The 24,660-nt window shown below is 43.2% G+C and overlaps 1 protein-coding gene across 6 annotated transcripts in view; it reads right to left on the reverse strand.

Moving 5' to 3' along the window:
* Positions 1-24,660, reverse strand: part of VAV3 (vav guanine nucleotide exchange factor 3) — a 179,068-nt gene that overhangs the window by 137,792 nt on the left and 16,616 nt on the right. For 3 of the 6 annotated variants that reach the window (XM_048947101.1, XM_048947099.1, XM_048947100.1), the window contains exon 1: positions 16,390-16,649. The exons of the other annotated variants lie outside the window; for them this stretch is intronic. In XM_048947101.1, coding sequence (XP_048803058.1) covers positions 16,390-16,593 — 204 coding nt within the window. In that variant the 5' untranslated portion in view covers positions 16,594-16,649. Of the gene's footprint in view, positions 1-16,389; positions 16,650-24,660 lie in introns of those variants that run through there. 6 annotated transcript variants of the gene reach the window in all.

The raw sequence follows: 24,660 nt of genomic DNA on the forward strand, positions 1-24,660 counted from the left end.
AAAACAAGTGGCCACGAATATGATTTGCTAAATTCTTCAGGTGCCACATCCTCACCAAAACAGACCGCTGCTGTGAAGAATCTGGTCCAGATGACCCTAAGATACAGAGCTAGATGAAACAAGGCTTTGATCCACAGCTGCAACTCCTATGATTTCGACATCAACAGGACACAAATACACAGTTCTCAAGCTTCCAAAAATGCTCTGCAGTAGAAATCAATTAAAATACAAGTCTAACACTTCTGCACTTGCAACTGTTTCCTACACAGCCATTTCCAAGTCCAGCCAGTGCTAGGCAAACTCTCTTCCACTTCTTCAGTGACAAGCATTCTTCTTAATTAAGGAATTCAAAGTGTCACAATGAGAAAATCAATTAAATTTTAAATCAAGTTGTACTACCAGCAACACTATATTCCAATATATTCCAAATAACTGAAAATATGCTGACTATTTATGAAGCTTCATGTTTCCTTTCCTGAGGATGCTGATAAACAGCGAGAGGTAAACTTGACATGTTTCAGCCAAGTACTGGCATAAGTCTTCACTGTCTAGAAGGCTGCATTTGCTCAATCCAGCTGTCTGCCAAAATGGAACACATCACTGAAGCAACCTAAACTCATATGGCAAATGTGTTCAAGTCACAAACTCCTACTTCCACTGGTATGAATTATCAGCCTCAGCAGAGGGAAATGAGTGAATGATCATGGAAATTAAGCTGTCACTTCTGCACGTGGCCCGTTTGATGCCTCCACTGAATCATACCAGTGTACTGCCTCTGCAGACCTTGAGGTACATACCCATGAATAGTCCAAAACTTGATTTCGAAAGATGCCACTTTGGCATCTCACAAAGTAAAATGTAACCATGAGCACGGATTCATTGGGAAAGATATTTATGAATATATATATATATATATATATATATATATATATATATATATATATATATATATATATATATTTTTTTTTTTTTTTTAACTTAAAATCCAAAAGCAACAAACACTATTATATCATCTAAACCAATCAAGTGGTGAATAAGCACTAGGTTACAACAGAGAGCCATCTAGCATTGTCCCAACTCTCACTTCCCAAGCTATTTGCAACCCTACCATCAGTGCCAGTGAGCAGCCTGCGTTACCCGGCCATACTGCATGCTGAGTCTTAAGGATAGTCATTCCATTTTTCCTCCAATTCAACTCAAAAATTTTTTTTTCTAAGTCACTGTAATATAGTTGGCTGTTTGCAATAGCTCATGATAACAAACACGCAGTCAAGGCTGAACACAAAACACAATGTCATTACTGAACATCCAGTCCTCAGCACGTGAAATCCAGGAGAAAAGCACACCTGGAAGCTGCCTTTTACAGAAAGCAGTATGGAGCTCCAGGGCCTCTCAAACTCATGAAAAACCATACAGATGAGTACTGGAAACTTTCTCCCCAAGACAGGACATGACAGCCACAGCTGTAGGAAATCCCCAGGAGGTACATTACTGGTCCCTGAACTCAGTGAAGGGGCTGAAGCCTGCCTACTGTATTCATTGAATTAAGCCTATTAAAATCAGAATCTGGCTATAAAATATAGAACAAACTTATTTACTATTCTAGCAGCAGTGTAAACTAAGAAGATGCAGATTTAACTCATTTTTTGAAAGCATTCCTATCATCCTAAATTTAATATTGTCAATAAAAATTGAGTTTATAAAGCGCACACATCAGAGCAAGATGTTGCCTACCTGCACAGAACTACTTGAAAACCAACAATCACTGCTGTCATGGCTAAAAAAAAATTGCATAAGCAGTAATCTATCACTAGTTTTGGTACTGATGCATTCAAAAAGGAAAACATAGCACCATAGCATAGAGCCAGTAAAAGCATTTGCCTGCCTGTGAGTTGTAGGCAAATATTTTCTTTAAAGCTATTATACAGAAGAGCACATTCAGAACCAAAACAAGCAGCTGCTGTAACATACTTTCAGACTTCTGAACAGGCATCAGAACAAATGATTCTTCAGGATGTTTTCCATTTACGTAACACTGAATACAAGCATTGGAGCAAAGCTGTAAGAATGTGTAGAAAGCCTAGGCTTACATTGAGTTGTTCAGCGCTGTTCTGTTCTACAGACTAGCCTGCTAAATACAGTGAAACCTAAATAAAACAGTGTGATCCTGCACAAGCACTTATCTTCTAAAAGTCACAGTAGTTTGGTGTGATAATAAAGCAGGTGGAGATTAGAAAGCACAACAAAAATCAATATATATGCAGTTGGTAACTGGGATTTTGTAACAATTACAGATTTTCTTCTGCCTCTGCATGGAAATGGTTCTCAGCACAGGGGGAATAAGAGTGGTTTTCAGACTAGCAGACATGATAACAGAGCAAGGCTGAGTTTTGTTTTTTCCTCTTAAGTCAGATAAGCAGAATGACAGCATGGAGTCTTGTAGCAAAAGACAAATTTGTTCTATCTGTTGAATGAATTAAGCATAGCATGAAAAAACTAGACAGAAAAAAGATTTAGCAACATAATTTGGAATGGATCAGAAGTGAGGTTATGCAAAATACAGGCAGGATAATAAGGAAGCAAGGCAATTGGAACAGACCCTTGCAACCAGCTTTACAGCTATATTCACTGTTTTCAATGGACATCCTAATTGCTGCTTTCAGAAACTAGCATTTCCCTGCTTGTGACAATGATATCCTACCTTTAAGTGCGCTTCCACAAAACATATATAAATATAGACCACAATATAGTCCCAGCATGCAGTAGGGACCTGAACTATACATCCTAATTATTTAATTTCTGCACAACTCATTCATTACTAAATGAAACTACAGGAGCATCTACTTGGGTATTTTCTGCACCAGAGACTGGAAACTCACAAGGCTGTGACTCAGTATTCCCCACTGGGGAAGGCTGTGCCACACACAACTGACCAAGCTGTCTGATCCTTATCAGGTGACTCACGAGTCTGCCAAAACCCAGGTCCAGTTCCGCCACCAGCCTGTGGCCACCCCAGTGGAGCCACAGCATCCTGCACAGGGCTTCACCACCTGCTCCAACATCCAGGGCAAGAGAAATGAGTTACCTTAACACGCGAAGAAACTGTTGAATTTACATGCTGCCAGCAACAGACAGTGCAAACTGTATTTGCTTTAAGTCCATGCTCTGCAATTTGCGTTAACTCTCTAGGAGAACTTACAGACTGTCCATATTTTACACTCTGTTTAGACATACAGATCTCATCTACCCACACATTTATGGCAGCAATGCCAGTCAGGAAATGCAATAGAACTGAACTGAAAATGCAAGTAGAAACAACAACTGGATATTAGAGGCAATATTTATGTGAGAAATAAAATGGAAAACATGACAATTTCATTTTTGTAAATCACTACACCTACCCAGCACGAAACCTCAAGGACCCCCTAACGCAACAACATGGAAATCACTTCTCTTTTTGGTCAGACATCATTGTTTTGAAAATGTGAAATTTGATGGTTAAAAGGAATCATATCCACTTCAATGCCAGCCAAAAAAAAATTAAACAACTGCCATTCATTTATTTCCTCCTTATAATTCTTGGAAGATTTCTATTTCCAAAGAAGGTTTCAAATTCTCCTAATGCAGACAAACAGCATGATAAGTAATACCAAGGGAGCAGACATGCTCCAAACAATTTTTCTAATGCTGATTAAAAAAACACTTGAATTCCATCATCTTGTATCTTCTTTTCAGTCAATCTATAGTCACTCAAGTTCTTTAGTTTACTTTTCCCTTTGGACATCAGCAAACTTTTAATCAATAATTTAAGGGGGGAAAAAAAAAAACCTCTCTGGTACAGACTAAGACACAGTTTTACTTCCCAATTTGCAAAAACACCTTCACAGAGTCATAGCCCCCTCCCAACACGACTCTTTACAGAAGAGTATCCAACAGAAAACATGAGAAGACCCCACAGAGGCAGCATCAGAAATTCAGCGGACCAGGCCAAAGAGTAGGTGACATGAGAGACAGCCTCCCCCAAAGACAAGGAAGCAGGCACGGTCATCACCATCCCTTGCAGGGTGTGACTTAGAAGACTAAGAACTTCCACAGGTGAATACAGAGACATAACAATGGCTGGAAATAAATATCACCACTAGCAAATACTACAATTTTGAAAGGAAACTCTCCTGTTAAAATTCACTTACCACTATAAGAAGTTTAATATAAGGTTGAAGGGAGCATAAAGGAATGGGCCAAACTTCACAGTGCAAAACTTGAATGATACAAAGCACTAAAGTGACTAGAACGCTAAGCAAAAACCACCTCCTTCCCAGCAGCATGGATCATTTCTAGAGAAGCATGTGAGGGAAGCTACTCTGAAGTTACGAAAGACCCAGTACTGAAGCCCACAGTCACTGAGCTGGATTAAGTTCTCATCACAAAACAAGGTTCGAAGTTGCTCAAGAGCTTTAAATGATATGAAACCATAAAATCAGCCAGGACATCAAGCTGAATGTCACAATAATTATCCTTCAAGTACATGTTGTCTCTTGGATCAGGAACTGCATGAAAACATTTTATTTTAGTCCCATCAGAACCTGTGTTAACTCACAACACATCGTAGCATTGAACTGTTTCACATTCACAAAGAAAAAAATAATGGAATAATGGAGCAAATCAAGACAGGAGATGCTTGTTTGCAAGACAGTAATTAACCACTTATGGCTTGATCCTACAGAGCTGTCAATTCCAGTCTTTGGTGGAGGGCCCAGTAGGGATGGACACTTCCTCTGCTTGTAGCACCAGGGACTATACCAGGCCTATCATGACAGCATCCAATCTAAGAAAGCAAGAGACTAAAACTTTAGACATGAAGAAACAAGCTATAGCCTGAATAAATTAAATATGATTCCCTAAGTGATCTCCAATACATTACCTTTTAACTTTCCATCTAACCCGATATCTGTTTTCTGACTTAAGGTTTGCATTAGCTCTCATGGACACAATCCAAAGGAAATCTTCTGGCAGGTCAGAAACTCATATAATCATAAAAGCATTTCAGTTGAAAAGACCACTAAGATCATCTAGTCCAGCCACCAGCCCACCTGCACCTGCTCATCACTGCTTTAAACTATGTCACTCAGTGTGATATCTACTCTTTTCTTGAAAACCTCCAGGGATAGTGACTCTACCATCTCTCTGGGCAGCCAGTTCCAATATCCATCCTCAGCCAAAAGATGGGTAATTTAAATCCCCAAACTGTTTTCTACTCTTTATTTTTCTCTCACCTCCAGCCTGTGAAGAAACAAAATTGTCATGTCTATCAGACACTAAAAAGCAAGTAGAACTCAGTGGAAAAGATAATGAAATGATGGAGATGGGTGCCCAGCCTGAGGGAGCTGCAGCCTGAGTGTGCTGGCAGTTTCTGCCTTGCAAACAACACAGAAAATCAATCTGGAGAAAAAGAAAAGAGCAGTTAAAAATAACTATCATTCCCATCTGCAACTGCTCCCACAGGACAGAGGCCCTGCCTATGCATATCACTGCCGCAGTGGCATGCAGCTCCAGAGTTTGGTGGGACAGGCAGAAATCAAGTAAAAAAGTCATGTTACCATCATTTATGACAATTAATTACTGAAAAGCAGCTTAAATCATCACAACAAAAGATTTCCGATCAAATGCAGCTTAGATGCTTAAAAAGCACAGTTTGCTGCTCCTACAGGTATGGCTCCCACTGGAGCTCCCTGCCCAGCACTTGCACCCACATGGGAAGAAGCATCTGCAGATCACTCATCCACATAGGAAACAGATCCCAGATCTGTGGAGAGATAAGGCCAACAGGGAGGGAAAACAGCTGAAAGAAGAAAGATCATCAGGAAAGAAGCTAATAAGGAAACAGATGCACCAGAAAGAGAGAAAAATACCAGGGTGGGTGGTAACAAGGCAAATGAAGGAGAAAGTAATGTAGCTCTGGATGTGGGTGGAGAGGGCAGAACAAGCTGCAGAACTGACATGACTCAAAATGAAGAAGTAGACACAAGAAGAGGAAAAAAAAAAAAAAAAAAAAAAAAATCTACTCCCCCAAAGTCCACAGCTGTCAGAGCAACAGCTCTCACTAATCACAGAGCCGTCTGGGTTCCCGGACACAAAAAAATGAAAACAAGCCACCTAAGTCAGTAGGAAAATATGAGAAATAAAGGAAAATGAAGAGAGGCAGTCACTAGCAGAGCTGACAGGAAAATTATATATCCTACAGGATATCACAACATTTCAAAACCTACACTATTTCAAAACAGGATAAAAAGGTATGTTTAAGTTTATTAAAATTTAACACAACTTAACTGAAACACCAAATTCTGAGGTCAAACTCCAACAATATTCAGCATGAAAAACTAAATACCACATTTCTTTTCCAAATAGTTTAAAGAACAGTTAGTTAAAGAATAGTTTAAATTCCCAAGAATTCCTGCAAAATTTTGAGGTTTAATTTTCTTGTAGAACTGCTCCATCACTAATTTGACAAACAAAATTAAATGAAACCACTATTCCTCACTAGAATACTGCATAAAAGAGATGCAATACACAGGAGTCACATTTCAAAAATGAGTAGTTCTGCAAATCTGTCTATGGCCCTGCAAGATGAGCTACAAAATCTGACACGCATTTTTAAGTTTTAGGGAATGATTCTCCAATCCCGTCCTCCTACGGCATGGAGATGGCAAAAGAGTTCCAAGATGGAAAGACAAAGTCCATACCAAAGTGCTATGTTACTGTCAATCTCCCACACAGCTGCTAGAGCTGTGTTTGTTTGTTTTCAGTATTTCTTCATTGGTATTTTTAACACTAGACAACAATTGATGTTCCATTCACTATTGCTAAAGCCTTGTGCTGATGGCATAACATGATTAACTATGGGCCTTACAGGCAACAAAAACCTGATTCTTCATAGAAGAATACATAGATAATGCAAATTAACTGGATTCCCCAGTGGTCTACAAACCACTTCTTCACACCAACCTTTCCAAAACTGAAGAGAGATCTACACCAAATGAGACACGAGAAAAAGCAGGTGGGAAATGAAATCTCAGTAGAATTAAAAAAAAAAAAAAACTTTGAAATAAGCAACTGTCAGTTCAGAAAATTACGTTACGCAACCTGAAATACGGCCTCACTCTATCCAGAGGGTAAATCACTAATAGAAACTGTAACTTAACTGTTTCCTCATATAGCTCAGTGATGTTGAGCAAAACTGGTACAGGACTTCAGCCTCAAAACAGCACAAGGACATTTTCAAAATACATGCTTAAACACAAGCTAGGTTTTTAAAGCTTGCCAGAAATTCCATCCCAGAAACAAGGTAGCAAACAGCCACGGGCCCAAAGGCAGCAGCATGGGACAGCACTTGAAATTCTCAGTCTTCAAGCAGAAGACAGAGCTACAAGCAACAGCAGTGAACATCCCCTGCAATTCTCTATTTTCCACTTGTTTTCCAGAAACAATAAATTGCAAGCTGGAGCTAAATCCCACAGAAATGAGTAGGATTGTAAGTGCTTACTTCGAGTTACAGTTCCCATGGTAGAACTGCATCATGATTGTACCTCTATCCAAAGACAACCAAAACCTGCTGAGTATGTTAGTGCAGTGACAGTGTGGTCTTCCACCTACCTATAAGCAACTCTGTGCTGGAAATCACATAGATTCACTCAGTGATCTTCATGAATTCAGAAATGAAAATAAGGCCATCTTAACTGACAAGGTACCACTGCTATGTAAAGTAAGAGTTGGAGGGAATGTGAAGTCCATCACTCAAGTATTGAAGTATAATTTATGTACAGAATGCGAACAAAACACAAGGAATTGAGGCTATGAGGATGTCATCGTCATTACTAAATATATTTAGAGCGTGAGCAGTTATTTTTATCATCTAATTTCTTACAATGACAGTGAAGCTTCTTTAACAGTCATTTTTCAAGGACCAAGCTTCTGCTGTAGTTTGACCGTAAGTCTTCTATTCACATTGAAGTAATATGAACATAAAAGCCTGTGGTATGAGATATCCTAAGAATAGACTGCACAATAAATCACCTTGTATAACTCAAAGAATAGACAAATTTGATAGCACCAAAGATTATGCAATAAAAATCTTCCTGTCCTGATAAGATTGGCCACTTCAAAATATGCTTTAAATATGCTTTTGGTTTTCCAGAAAATTTGTTATCACAGCAACAATTTTAAAGACATATTTTGTTCATTTCTACAAGGCAATGATATCATGTTTCGTATACAATCGAAAGTACCTTACACGGGATTTTTAGATGGATAAAACTAGTGAAACATAGGCAGTGACATACTAAACCAAATCCCTACTAATCAAATTAAAATGAAATTCTGATTTAATGTAAAGATAATTTGCAGATCCAAAATAATTATTCTCTATAACAAGGTAGTCAGATTAATTTTCTCCAATTACGGTAGTCTATACCTGCAGGTCTGCAAGTGTATTAAATACCATGTGAGCAGCATTCATATCAATTGCTACGATGCCTCTATATTACACGCTGTGTGACTGAATATACAAAGAATCAAATACCCTATTAGCAGTCCTTCACTGCTTCATGTTACCAAGACATTCACCACTGTCATTTAATACAGGATGAAGGAAAGAGTCATTGACTGATACTTATCTGAAGTACATGTTCCCACTTGACAACAGATTGAATTGGAACCAATAATACTCACTGATCCTTGAGGGAACAGCTTTCTCTTGAATATACAAATTCAAAATATCGCTATTAAGATAGCAATTCAGATGCCAGTTTATAGATTACACTCAGCAGCTATTTCACAGTGCTTCAAGTCTCAAGCTTGGCTTGGCAAAATAAAGTGAGAGCGAAGAGAAAGCAGCTCCAGATGATGCTGGGTCAACTGGAGAATAGAGAAAAAGATAAATAGCCAATTCACCAAAGCATACATCAACTTAGACTTTTCTTGTGAAATCATTCTTAAAATACTGAAATAACACAGCATAGGGTAGTAGAAAACATTGTTACGAAATATTATGGAATAATATGGAAGCTCTGTGACACTGTCTTAGAGCAACAAGGAGGAGAGGAAAATAACTGAAGATGTTCAGTGGAGAAAAGAGTTGTCAATTCTTTTTTGTTTGTTTGTTGGAGAACTACAGATACAATCTTAGTACAGGGAGGAGCGAGTTCGAAAACCTGCCTCCTTAAACTTCTTGAAGATAGAATTATCAATGACACTAAGCCAATGCACCCTCCTTCTTACAGGGAGATCCCACACAACGCCAGGTACAAACCAGGAGCTCCTGCCCACAACGCTGCTCAGGCTGTGAGCCCGGCTGCCCTGCAGCAAAAGGCTCTCATCACACCCAGCCTGGCTTGGCCACTTGGGACACTGCCCTGTGCCTTTCCAGCAGCACCAAGTGTTCTCCTGCCTGTCCCCCTTTTCATCGTGCAAGTCTGGGTCCTGTAAGCCCTTCCCATTCCCAGCTCACTGGTTCCCACTAGCCCACCCAGCAGCAGCCATGCCCACACTCAGCCATGCCATGCCCTGCCACATCCCCAGCAGTGCCACGTTACTTTGCATCTCACCTTGAGCCCTTCCCTCCTACCCCTCTGCATTTCCTTCCTTACACTTGCAATTTGATCTTTACACCCAGACTTAATCGATTCTTTTGATCTTCACAGGAGATGGAGATAGGATGAGGGTGAGAAATACACAATCCTTTATGTCACCCGCACACAAACAGCACGAAGCCAGCCCCGTGTGCAGTGCCACAGCCTGGGAACAAGCCCCTGGACCTGGCAGACCCAGGGGAGCACCATTATTGTTACAGAATAGCATGGCATAGCCAACACTGCTTTCCTGTATTTATCTTGGTATAAAAGCTCAAATGCTTTTTCCAGCCCTCTCAAAATCTTAAAGCATCTCACTTGCCGATACGCTTATTGATCCATCTCTCAGCTTCTCCTGACCTTTCTTTCCAGTTCACACTAGTATGAGGAAACAACTGGAAGATGCATCTCCTTTCTGAGAATTCAGACATTCATTCTTTCCTTTGCACAATCTTTTCAGCTGACCAATGCCATAGGTCTGCCATCTCTGTCGAATGAGGATCAGGAAATAGCTTGGCTTCTCCCACATGACACAGTAGCACACCACGCACAGTCACCGAGTTAAACTATCCACAGCAGATGAACACTACAGCCTCTGTGAGAAACCAGCACTAACATTTTTCCTGTCACTGCATTATACAATTTCCAGCACACTAAGGCTTTGTGCAAGAGGTGACATTTTAGGCAGTTCTTGGCAAGATACACTGGCTGCATTTAATAACTATATGATAAACATAGCGCATAAATAAACTTTGCAATATAAATATAGCACAACTGCAGTCTTCCCTCCTCAACCAAAAATAATCAACCAGAACCAAAAAGTTTTCAAAACTTTTCAAAAAGCTTTCAAAAGTTACTGTCTCCATCCTAAGGTAAGCAGAATTATCTACATACAAAAGCTGAGTCACTTGCTTTTTATCAGCTGCTTTTCTTAGATAAAAATAAGGGTCATATTAAGGTTTTGCTTTGAAGAAATGTTTGTTCAAAATATTTTAAAGAGTCAAACATATAGAAAATACATATATACGTATCCACAGCATATTTACAGATATATATGGATAAATATGTTGGTTGCACCAAAAGCAATGCCTTCTATAGATTTCCATGGAAACTACAACAGATACAAAGAGCACAATAACACTATGGGATAGAGCAAATCCTCAGCTATAAACACTATTTCTCAACATAGATTGCTGTGCATCTTCACCAGCAGTGAACAAGAGCCTGCATGCTGCACTTGTAACAATCTGCACCAGCAGAAGTGACTCACTTTCACTGTCACCACTGCTAAAATGTACCACCCACCACTTCACTGTGCTCACACCTACAGTTTGGTCTCCATAAACATTCAGTAAGCATTGATGAATGACAGTGGGTGCCATTTTTATGCATGAAGGAATTCAATGTCTGCCCTTCTGCTGCCATCTGTCACGTGGTAACAAAATAGAATGGAATATTGGTAGGAAAGTTCAACCTCTGCTGCCACACCACCAACACTGTCTCTGACACTGTGGGCCAACATAATAAAATAGGAGGTATTACTTTCAGAACAACTGCTACATATCCTTTATAAATACAACAGTTTTCATTTAGATGAATCACTACAATAAGGTTAAATACGTTAGGTGTGTAGTGGGCTGAAGTACCAACACGTACACGACTTCACAACCCTCATAACCAAGATGTGAAGCAGAGCCACATCTCCTGCTACGCCCACATCCTGTGGTTTCCTGGACACCCTCAGCAAGCACAGGGAGCTCCTCCAAGAAAGTTCAGGTACCACCCAAAAACATCACAAGGACAACAAAGATAACGAACTTCCTCAGACTGCACAGTCACACCAAATAAGAGGAACTCCCAAAAATTAGAGAACATTGGAACTTTAATATAAACAGAGGTCAATTTTGTTTATTTTTATTAGAATAATAGGAAGTTGTTATTTTTAATATTTAATCTATGTCAACATCACCTTTGGTGAACTTCCATGCCAGTATTGCATTAAGTGCAGCTTTCCTGTTTAGCAATCTCTTGTAAGTTAACTAAATGCCTTGCAAAAATTATTTCAAAAGTGGCTTGCAAAGTATTAAAGACAAAAGATGAGCATTAAACAGATGACATCTTCTACAAATCCATTGTAATCCGCTGGTTAAGGTTTTATATTTCTGATGATAAATTATTCAAGTTCTTTTATGATTAAGATTAAACATTAGGATTACACAGATGTGTTACGGATCACATCTATTTTCATTATTTCTCCCAACCCACGTTAGCAAAGCAAACAGCTCTAAGGAACGGCTGTCAGAGAGATGCCAATGCTGAAGCAACACCACTCCATCCTTCAGCATCAGCACCACACTTCAGGGGAAGGCTGCCCCACACCAGCACGCCTGCCACATCTCCACAATGCACTGACATAATGCCGCTTCCAGCTCCCTCCCTGGCAGCTGTTTAACCTCCTTCACGTGAGAGAGCACATGCCTGCAGCAAGATTTGCACAGCCCCAGAAAAGAAAGCACTGCCATCCATCAGGTCTGAATCAGACCCTCATACAATTGGCTTTAAGGTCCAAAAGATGTCCATGAGATCTGTCTATACAATCTCCTTTCCTAATTGCACGTGCAGAGGATGAAAATGACAAGTGATTTTGCTAGCCCTGGAGAGATCAAACAGGGAAATGGGTTTGGAGTGACATGAGAGTTCTAACTCTGGCCGATGCCACTGTTCTTCTCAGTCACAGTAAAAACACCTGGACGTGGAAGTCCCTGAGCCCACCTGTTGCTATTCCCATACAAAGCCCACATGCAGTTTTTCCCACCAGTGACCCAGCACTCAGACAAAAGCAGGCAGTATTCAGCTCCTGGAGGTCAGAAACTGGTTAGCAAAATGCAGTAAGACTGTCCTTGCTGCAGATGAGTTTTGTACTTCCATACCTGAGGCTTGCTCTCCATGTGAGTTTCTGAATCAGCATCTATTCTTCTAAGGACAGACTGCAGTAACCAGGCTCATCGTCGTAAACACAGAGAAATGCTAGCAATAACAGCCAACATTTGAATAGCTTCTAAATCCTATGTTTTGCAATCTAAAACCACTGAGACACTTCTGTTATGCAGGCATCATCTCCAAGAAGGTGAAGGGGCTGAATCCACAGCTTCCAGATGCCTAACACAGACCGCCCACGACAACAGCTGTGACAGAAAATGAGTGGTCAGTGGTAAGACACACAGGTGGCCCCACATTGGGCAGCTCACAGAACAAAACGCACGCATTGCCAGTTGGCTGAGCACGTGCCAGTGTTGCAATGCCAGGCATCAGCCTCAGTTTCTGTTCTTCCCCTACGAGCACAGCCTGGTTCTCCCCCAGCAGCTCAGCAGCACTCTGTCCCACTACATGGAGCCTCTGTGTGCAGCATTAAAGAGGCAGCACCAACTGCAATCCCTCTGCACTTCTGATGGAGCTTTTAATGGGTTACCAAGAGCTTCTGAGCAGAGCTGATGAGTGTTACAGACATCTGATCCACCACATTCAATCTAAAAAAAATAAATAAATAAAGACGTAGCTGAAAGGAAGAGACTTGGCTCTGTTATCAGTGAGCCAGCAGCTACTCTAACCTCTGACTGAGGCAGCATCACACACCTTCTCTTTCTTTGACACTGGTGACTTGGTAACTAGACATGAAAACATGGTTCACTGACAAAGGTCTGACAGACGTCAAAAGCAGCACAAGCCAAGGCAAAAACTGTGCAATCTGCCTCCCATGAGGTCCCTTCACCTCCACCCTTCTCTTTCTCTGGTTTTACTGCTCAAAAAGCACAGTAGAAATCCCCTGACTGTTCTCAGATTGAACGCTCAGCAGGAAACAACATCAGGTCATGGAGCAGAGGAACTGTAGCTCTATTTTAGAGGATAACATATAAGGGCCACAGGAGGTTCAAACAGCTCAGCTGAGCAGTACAGACACAGCGGCATTCAAGCAGGCTGCACAACCACAGGCTGCATGCTAATGTCCAACCCACTCTGGCAGCTCATGCCTTTGAGATCCCTGAGCCACTGCCTCACAAGTACAGGGAGAATTAGCTTGTATTTCTGTGAGGTCCAAGATCCTACAATGTACCAAACACACCAGTATGCTGACACATGCTATCTTGGCAAAACTCACAACTCAGAGCTCAGCAGACTCCAAGTCACTCTCATAAAGTTAGCAGCCTCTGAAACTTCAGCATAAGTTATGCCTGGCATTCTTTATAACCGTAGGTGCCAACCACAAGCAACTTGCAGAATTTCTATTTATTACATTGTTTAGAACAATTTCTGAAATTTTCACTGAATGATTCTTTCCGTAAGAAACCACCTCCTCTAATCTAAGAGGCTTTTCATCAAACCCCACACAACCTCACTAAGACAGTCCAGCCTTGACCTTGCAGAAAGCAATGGTACCAGAAGGGCTGGCTTAGCAACTACGGGTTTGATCCAGCAGCAGTTCCCCCCATTTTCAGAGTGAAAGCAGCACAGGGCAGAAACACACCACTGGTAAGGGCAGTGTGCAGCACAGTGCAGTGCAGGTGCCCTGAGTGTGCAGCAGGGATGCAGACAGGAGGCTCCTCTTAGTTGGGAAATGGTTCCAGTATGCACACATTGCACGTATTAAGCTCCCGTTCCAAGTGTACATTATAAGTACTCCAAGATCTAAAACTGTATTTCATGGTTTTAAATAAAGAACTGAATATGGATCTTAACGATTCTCAAACAGCCCTAAACAAGGAAGACAGAACATTTTGATACTCAAAGGCACACCACTATGGTTTTTTTCATCATAAATAAAAATAAAGCTGATGATGGTCTTTGCAAGTGGCATTAAACTTCTAACCAAAGTTGATTCTACCAGTTAGCTATCCAAATAATACTGTGTAATATCAGGAGGACACCCTACTGGTTCATTAAAACAAAACTAAATCTATTTCTATCATTTTTATCCACTCTAAGTAGGGCAGGAAACCACTTGCAACAGTTCATATGGAAATTATTTATAGCTTTTCAAGCTCAAGTGAAAATGGGTCAGTTCAGAAGCAATTCATCCATCTATAACAAAGACATGAAGCAGGAATCTGGTACAGCTAAGCAAGGCCTGAGTCTCTCATGGAGCTTGAATGGTACGGACCCAGAAGAACCTCTTAAAATCTATTCCATTTGGAAGCACATCTCCCCACGCTGTTAGAGCATTGCCTCTGCATGCACAACTGAAACAGGCACTGGAGCTCTCAAGCACATGAGAATACCCATCATGTCCTTTCAATCCAACACAGCTACACCAGAACACCCATCATGCCCTTCCCATCCAACACAGCAACACTGAGACACCCGTCACACCCTTCCAATACAACACACCATTACACTGGGACAGTCATCTCACCCTTCTAACCCAGCACAACTATACCAGGAGATGCATCACACCCATCAGATCCAACACAGCTACACGAGGACAGTCATCACACCTTTCTGATTCAACACAGCAACACCAGGAGAGTCATCCCAGCCTTCCAGTGCAACACAAGTACACTCAGACATCCATCACGCATTTCCAATCCAACATAGCTACACTAGGACAGCCACCAAGTCCTTTCAATCCAACACATATACACCAGGACACCCCTCACACCCTTCTGACCCAACGCAGCTACAGCAGGGCAGTCATCTCACCTTCTAATACAACACAGCAGTGTGGGGGTTTCCACTCTGACCCACTGAAGTAGGGCCTGGTACTTTTTCTCTCCCTATGGCGCACACAGAGATCGCGTTGGCAATAAAACAGTTGCCAGAAAAGGAAATTAAAAAGTAACAATGTAGTAGGCCGTGTGAGTAAATACGGACGAAGAACAATCCCTACAGAAGTATCTTTCACCTCAGCTTTTCTGCTGTGTACAGCAGCTCTCATTTTGATACGTTTCACAACGATATGAAACGGTGCAAGGCGTCCCTTTCCCAACGCGATGGAACCCACGAGAGCCTCGAGGCTCGGCTTCCTTCCCGACACCCGCCGCATCCCCGGCGGGGCGGAGACGTGCAGGGGGCGGCAGGAGAGCCGGAGCCCCGTCACCGCTACAGGCTCACCTCGGCGCGGGGCTGCCTTTGTGAGGCGGCAACAAAACAGAGAAGCCCTGACAAAAAAAAAAAATAAATAAAGTATCTAAAACCGGATGAATTTCTAACTATGTCATTATGTAACCAAAACATCAGCTGGAAGAGTCGACCACGAGGCGTCGGACTCCCGCGGTGCAGCGGTCTCCCGGTCGCTCTGCGGGGCGGCGGGGACAGAAGAGGAGCGCCGGAGGCACGAACCCGGCCCCCAATCCCTGCGGGCCGCCCCCCGCCCGCCCCGAGCACCGCGGGTGCCCACGGCCTCCCGCCCCCTCGCACACCTGGGCAAATCCCGAAGAACGACACAACGAGGGGCTATTGACGCGACGAACCGCCCGTGGCGATCACCGGCGCGCGGCGAGCACAGAAGCGCAAAGCTGCGCTCGGTCCTCGCCGCCGCGCTGAGGCGAACTTCCCCTCAGCACCGCACCGCACCGCCCGAGCGGGGCCGCCCCGAAACCCTCCCAGCTCAGCCCCGGCTCCCTCGCTCCGAGCGGGGCCCAGCAGCGGGCAGGGAGCGGCGGCGGCGCTGCCGGGCGGCGCCGGGAGCCTCGCACAAAGAACGCGGGGGCACCGCGACCGCGGACACGAGCGGGGAAGTGAGCGCGGGATGGGGACGGCCCCGCGGCCTCACCTGGGACATCTGCGGGCGCAAGTTGATCTCCTTGAGGTTGATGGAGTGGCTGCGCAGGTTGTTGAGCAGCTGGCACAGCAGCACGCCGTCGCGCAGCGTCTGCGCCAGGTCGAAGACCTGGGCCGTGTCCCAGGTGACCCGATGGTTGGGCGGTAGCACCTTGCAGCTGATCAGCCACTGCCCGCATTGCTTCCACGGCTCCATCGCCGCCACGCTGCGGCCGCGGCGGCCCCCGCTGTGCCCTCCGCCGCCGCCGCCGCGGCCGGCCCGGCCCGCTTCGCGCAGCCCCGCCCCGGCCCGCCCCGTCAGGCGGGGCCCCACCGCCCCCTCGCGGGAGCTCAGGTGCGTCCGCGCGCGGTTCCGTGCCGGGTCCGGCTGTGTGCAGCCCCCGGGAGCGCGCCGGGTAGAGCAGCCGCGAGGCGCGGGGGGCGGCAGGTGCCGCTCAGCAGCTCCAGCAGCGTTGCTTTACCAAGCTCTGCCGCGCGCTGCCTTGTGCCCGTTTGTATTTTGTACCTACCTTACATCATATTTAAAACAAAATAGCGCGACGAGCACTCGGGTAACTCCAAGTAAAAAATATTCCGGGAATTGAAGTTAATAAAAATGATTTAAACCACCATACTTCCCCCTCCCCCCCCCCCCAAAAAAAAACAAAAAACAAAAACAAACAAACAAACTGACATTACAACCACCACAGTTTGCATTGCTCTCCCTGTCTGAATTTCTAAAGCTGTTCTTTCAGCTCCTTTAGCCATGCTGGAAAGTCACTTTTTCTTAAAAGAGGTCTGTTAACAAAATTAAAATAAATAAATAAATAAATAAGGCACCTTTGTATTGTTATTGATGTGTAACATAGAGGAAGAAAAAAAAATAGCCTGGGGTGAGAACATCCTCTGACAGAGAGCACAACCAGTACTGCCCACAGCTGCCCCGAACATCCCGGAGCCCAACACTCACAGCCCAGCAAGCAACTGCCCCAAGAACTGCTAATGGTTACTCTAACAACAATACACATCTGCTAGGGATGCAGCCCACAGTGTGATGAAGCCCTCACACAACACATACATCCCAGCAGCCTTAAGGTACTGCCTCACAATGCCACAAGCAGCAGGCCCACTGCCCAGGCATCTCCCCAGGCAGGAAAGACTTTTTACTTTGGATCAGGGGTGCAGGGTTACACAGCAAAGGACTGGCCTCACCACACTGCCTCCCCTACAGGAGCAGCAGCAGCAGTTCCCTGCCTGCATCAAAAGGGATTGAAGTTAACAACCCACCATGGGTTGGTTATCATCACCCATCAGATTGAACAGCTGAGCTGTTTGATTGAGAATACAACGAAAAACTTCTCAGCAGTAAGGCTTATTTATCTGTGACAAGTTAAACACCAAGTGGCAAGCGAGTAAACACTGTGTGGTGCCCACAGCCATCCCCCTCAGGCCCACAGCAGACATAACTCTGACACCAGACCAGAGCACAGCAAAGCAAACAAGCCAACACAAGAAACAAAGCCATGTGCACCACGTTACGCAGCACCCACAGCCCTGCCCCAGCCAGGCTCAACAGCAGCTGAAGGCAGCATGGAGTGGAAACATAGAGCACAGGAGAGCAAGCGTGACTCTAGGGCACAGCAGCCACAGAAACAGAGCATGCATTCATATGGACCGAATCACTGCACCTGGATAATAGGAACTCTCCAAGCTCCACACTCCAAGATTTCCAGCTTGGGTTTTTAATTGTTTTTAACTACCATCTAACAAATCTGCTTTGTGCTCCCATGCTGCTCATGAGCTCTTGCACTGTGTTTAAAGACTACATTATACTTAAAGTATAGGATGCAGCACAGGAAAGAGTAAAAACATGCTCAGCCAGTGCCATCCCTTCAGGTACATTAAGATGATGGATCTGACCATGTTCAGGAAATGCCAATGGGAATTTGTTGAAAATGGAATAATAAAAGCCACTACCATGCCACAGCCACTCATTCACACTGGATGGAGCATGCTCTGTGCTCACTGCCCCATATCTGCACTGAGTGAAGCTTAGCAAAGGCACTCGGAGCTTGTTCTAGATTCCTGTGGAGAAGCAGCCACATCTCTACAGCAATCCTAGAAAGTCAGCTGCCTGGAGAGATACATGGAGGAGAGGGAGGAAGGAGCAAAGCAGAGCTGTAGTCCAAATTCAGGCTCAGCACAGTCCTGCAAGAGCAGCAGGCTGGCCACTGCTGAGGAGCAGTGATAGGCACAAGTTCACTGTTCTCCTCTTGAAACACTAACCTCAGCCTACTTCAATTTCCTACATCGTCCACACTGAAAGTTTGAGCTGTTTCCGTCCTCATTCTCCAGTAACAGACCAGTTGGAGTGCCCTAGGCAGCAGGAGGAATGGGTTAGAAGCCATGGCAGCCACCTCCTCCACGAGCATAGACTGACACTCCCAGACCCAAACAGTGAGGGCTACATTTCAGTCGCTCAAAAAAAGCCCAAGGTATTTTACATACTGCCTCCCCATGCCAGCCCCAGCACATACTAAGCTATTCACTGAAGTGGTTTTATCTTTAGATTCTTATAAAGAAACCAGTAACATTTTGGGCTTTCATTCCTGCATTCACAGCACTGCAAAGCAGCCACAGAAATCCAAAACTAAAAATAATCCCATGAAAAGAACAACAAGTCTGAAGGAGAACCGTACACAAAAGTGCACCCAAAAGGAGCTTTTGCATATTTTTTGTTTCCTTCCAGGAGACAACTGTCTCCTTGCTGGAGACATCACCATAAATTTGTTTTCTTTACTTTTTACCCTCTCTTGCATCCTGTGAAAGTGGCAGCTTTCCAGCTCCTCCCCTGTTATTTTATTGAAACTTAATTTGCTTTATAAGCTATTGGTTCTGGCTTCTAAGGTTTTCTTGCCTCCTGACGACAGCTCTGAGCACACTGTTGAATAATACAGAAAGCGGTGCAAACTGAAGCGAAGAGCTGCCTTCATTCGTGGGTGCTAAACGCCCGCATGCTGCCTGAGCGCTGAGCTCGCACTCAGCATGTCTCAATTAGACCCATTTCATTATACTGGCAAGAAAATGCACTTACATGCAGGCTGCGAGACTATAGAAATGCACAGTCTTTGTGTCATCCATTTGTATTGTTGTCCTGCTTGAAAATAAATTGGGCTAGTGTGGCTCCTGGCCAAAAACTTCCCTTGAGCTGTGCTTTTTTTTTGGCTAGAAGTGAATAATCAGGAGGTGGCTAGTGTCCAGCATTTCTTAACTGGCCTGCTCACCTCGCAGCAAAAGAAAATGAGGCTGAGATCGCTGACCAGCACTCTTCAGTAATTGGCCTGCCACTGAAATGGATGTGGATCAGGAGCTCCAGGTGCACCAAACTGCGTCCAGAAGCCCTTGTTTCTGGCTTCAGGACTGCTCTGCTAACTTTGTGTCAGAAAGCAAACAAGTGCTGCTGCTTTTAATTGATTTGTTCTTAATTATTTGTTAGCGTTGCCATGAAAAGCCTTAAGCTGCACATTGGATAGATAAAAATAAAAAAAACTTCTGAACTAACAAATCAATCTGACTATAAGCGTTACGATTTGCTTTAAAAACCTAACTCAAGTTTGCATAGAAATAATCATAGTGATTGAAATCCACCTGAAACACTGAAAACAAAAAAAAAAATCGTAAGTAAAACAAGCAGCTGGAAGGATGCATGGGATGGAGTATAACAAGAACTAGAACTGAATTTACCTTTCAGTAGAGACCTGAGGGATGCAGGCAGACAATAAGTAGATAGCAATAAACTAAGAGAAATTCCAAGTGCCAACTAACATCAGAACACCAAGATACCTGGTTTATTATAAAATTGCTTCAATGTGCAGAACGTGTCTGAATGTTTGAGGAATGCATGAGTCATATTGCAAGGGAATAGCCGTTTAAACCAGTCAATGTCAAAATAAGATGTTAAAGGAGACAAATTAGCTGCCTAGATCCAACAGCTACCTGTCAAATTATCAACTTAAACCATCATTTTCAACTCTACTTCCCCCTCTAGATATTTGCTTTCTATTTAAATCAACAGAAGTCTGTCAGATTATAGTAGGTCCCAAATCATTTGTTAAAATCCCAAATACAGTACTTGCTGTGTAAATACTCACATGTAGCCATTCTAAAAATATTCATACAAAGGGAACAACACGTATGTAGTCTCTTTGACCTGAGAAGAGAGGGATATAACTGCCAACATCAGTCATTACATTCCTTAAGTCTTAGTAAGTCCAGCTCAATTTCCTTAGACTTCATTGTTGCCTCTAAGCAATATATACCTTCCTTATCCTTTCCTTCACTCTATCTCCATTTTTTGTTTTCAATAAATTGTTCTCAACAGTCTCATCTTGTTACTTAATGCAAAGTCAGATCAGATGACAAGGTTATGGGATAATGAAAATACCTCTTTTCACTCAACACAGAGGGAAAGGAGATGCTGACCAAAGCAGTTTCCATGATCCCAGCTGACAAGGAAGTGATAATTTTATGAAAGGTCGAGGTGACCAAGATACAAATGCAGAAAGCTAGAAAACAGCCAGAAGCAAGACCTAAAACACAGGAAAGTACTTTTTGTGAGCTGTTTGTGTATAGTGTTTGTGTGTTTGTTTCCATAGCTTGTATAAAAGCCAGAATCCAAAAAGATTTATCTGTATCATTGGATGAATCACAGAATCACAGAATCACCCGGGTTGGAAGGGACCTCAAGGATCATGTAGTTCCAACCCCCCTGCCTGGCAGGGCCACCAAACATGCACATTTAGATCAGGTTGCAGGCATCAATTGCTGCAACTGTAACATTTACAGGAAGATCATATGGGAAGACACAAACGCCAATCTGCAGCAAAGAAAAATAAGACACCACAAGAGCAAGATAGGAATTTCCAGAACTGGCTCTGAATGTTGTGAACTTCCATTCTTGCATGCTCTGTTTTATATCTAATGCAAAACCTCACTCCCATGGGTGCCAAGAACATTTCTTTCATTCTGGAAGAAAAAAAGATTTCACCCCAGACCTTTAATTTGCATGTCTATGATCCTCACTTCAGTTACAGTCAGCGCTATCTGTGGCTGCCAACAACCTGGGATATGAAGCTACGTATCCTAATTAGAGAGCCCATTAAGATAGTGGCTGGTAGCATTTCATCTTACGTCAAACCACTGACTACAGGCAAGACAATGACAGTCATTAATTATCTTCTATCTCCCTGCCATCAAGTCCCACCCACTATGCTAATACCAAAAGTTCCTCAGTCCTGCTTGACAATTATTGCTCGAGGTAAAGCTGTCCATGTGAAATGATGATTTAAAAACAAAGATTTAGATTCAGGTCTACCATATCAATTAGTGTCAGAGCAGAGGTATGCTGCACTCATCATGTTAGAAACAGCAGCAGGCTTCTGCAAAACATTTGAGAATTACCCATCCTGTGGGGCTAGGGAGTGCCGTATATGAGCATAATGACCTTTGTTAGCTGCTCATCCGCATGCAGCACTGGAAAGCCTGCTTTTCAAGACTTGAACAAAGATGAACAACCATAAAATGACCAGTGGCTTATTTAGACTTACGTTATAACTTAAAAGATCATAAAACAGCTAAGATAACACTTATGAACAAAACAGAACTTGCTGCAACTAGCAAGGTGCATTTACAACTTTAGGTTTATGTTCAGATGAGGTGAGAGTGGTCCATTTGGCAAGTCCGAGTTGTTAAACTACTTCTTTCTTCCCTGACACCTTTTTCCTTACAGCACTATACCAGGGCTTAAGGTAGGAGAAGTCCATTAGTAGCTTATAAGGCCCAACAGCTACAGTTGCTTCCTTATGTAGATGCAGGTGCTCTACAGTCAATCATCTCACTTATAAAAGATTGAGGGATTGACAAAGAACAGCTCTCAGAAGAAATCATAACTAGCTTCTGGCATAAAGCAATAAAGAGGCAATGCTCTCTGACAGCATGCATGTTATGATGAAGGCACACAGAACAAAATATAAACAGTTTGCCTTAAATAGTGCACCAAGATAATGTGAACTTCAGTCAAAGTTTCAACCACTCTAAGAGAGAAGCACAACTCTGCCTACAAAAGAGCTGATTTAGATTAAATTGAAAAAAAAAATCTCTGTCCAAGCACCACGTAACCTTCCTCCCACTTTGTTATTTCCTGCAGTCAGCCCTTACATTACTGCGACTCGTATACAATACTCAAACAGGAAAAGTGAAGCTAACCTTACACCTGCAGACCATGCTGCAGCGTTTCCCTCAGCCTTTATGAATGTCCACTGCGCAAGCCTGAAACTGCAAACACCCTTGGTGCAATTTTAATTGCCATAAATGTTTAAACAAGACAATATCAAAAGTTTTCATAACCTAGTTAAATGAAGTGCTACAGAGCAAAGGAATGAAAACATGCCATTAAGTGGCAGAAAGATGCAAGTATATATAGCCAGCAGGAAGCAGTCACCAGCAAAGCTAGCAAGAACTGTGGCAGAAACTGGGTCTGCGATCACAAATTCACAAAATCACGGGATTTTCCTTCCCTCTGAGCCCAAATACTTGTGAAAGCAAAAAGTACAGCTCTGCCGTATCCAGAGCTGTACTGCCTCCATTTGTGGATTTACAATTAAGTTGTGCAAACAAACAGGTAGAAGAACAGGGGATATTTACAGGCTTTTACTTCTCTTTTTCTTAGGAAGGGACAAAGGACAGACAAGGGCCAGGTAAAGGTCTGGCAGATGAGGAGCAGCATGGACCCACATCCAGAGCAGGAATCGGCGCACAACCAGCAGGCAGCACCCATGTTGCACACACCCCAGAGGCCCGGCAAACCAGCAGCCAGTCCTTCGCTTCCTGGGAAGCTCAGAGCAGCCAGGTGGCCCAGTCCATCAGCAGCCTGCTGAGCTGCACCAGCACTCCCGCCCTGCTTCCTCTCGGATGGCTGAGGGAGCACAAGTTAGCTTAACTGCTTGGCTGAGCTCCTCTTGGAGGGGGCGCATTTAAATATCATCAAGGAAAGAGAAGCACACACATAAAGAGACTTTACTGACCTCACACATCGTTATTTGATGTGTGCATCTAGGTGATTGGCAAGACTTATACAAAATTGTCAGTCCTGTCAGCTTATCAACATCATTCTCATGGAAATAAAGCTTTTTTTTTTCTTCTTCAAATGGTTTTAGTTTTGTAAGTGCAATTACAGAAGGAGTTGTACTGATTCAGTATTACCCCAACCTATGTGTACTAAAACAATAATCACCATTTTTGCCTTCACCAGCTATGACATTCTCTTCAGCAGGAAACAGCAGAGACAACAGTGGTGATCACTCACCTCTGTTGTTTGCAGGAGGCATACAGAAGTACCTTTAAAGCACCCAGGCAGCCACACACGTTGCTTTAGCACAGCTGTTATGGCCCTATCTAGCTACTTTTGTATTGCCCAAGTGCTGCCTTGGACTGCTATTTCTGTTTATTAGATCCCAACCCATACCTTAGAAACCCACCAAGAGTGCAAAGGGAGAGACAGAACTCACAAATTCACTGATCTGAAAGGGCACAAAAGAAATGGACCAGTGGCAGTGCCGTGCTTACAGTGTCCTTTTCCTCTGTAGTTGAAAAAATTTTACGACCACATTACCACTGTTTTCTTCAAAATTAGGCTGTAGATTGAAAAGATTGAACTGGACAAACTCCCTTTCTGAATAGGAAACACACTGGCAATGTTTTCTTTGTTGCTCCTGGTAGAAACCCTGCTGCAGGGGCCGGTGGCTGACCCTGGGAGCAGCTTCCAGCCACTGTGAGCAGTTAGAAGCAGAGCTTAGCAGATGTCAGTCTCAAACTGTGCAGGTTCGTATTATGAAATCTGTCTCTTCCTGGTATTCACTGCAAACTGCTGCAAGATATTTGCAGAGATTAAGGCTTAGCCCACTGCCAAGCCATGGTATCCTTTCAGATGTCACATGATGGAAATACTGCTAAGATCAGATAGAACAGTTCAGAGCAAGATCAATGCCTCAAATGGACAGAACAGAGCTAAGACAAGCGTACTAAACAGACATCAATCAACCATACAAGAAATGAATTCGCTAATTGGAACAACACAGTTCTATTTGGAACTTCGACATCTCAAACAATCTGGTTGATCAACATCATGGTTACTCCAACAGGAATAAAATTAACATGTTAATAACAGTTGTTAGGAAACAATAAGGCTTCAAACAGATGGTAAAGTATCAGTCTGAGGCGAAATACA

The sequence above is a fragment of the Lagopus muta genome, chromosome 5 (assembly GCF_023343835.1).
Source record: "Lagopus muta isolate bLagMut1 chromosome 5, bLagMut1 primary, whole genome shotgun sequence".
Taxonomy (NCBI): Eukaryota; Metazoa; Chordata; class Aves; order Galliformes; family Phasianidae; genus Lagopus; species Lagopus muta.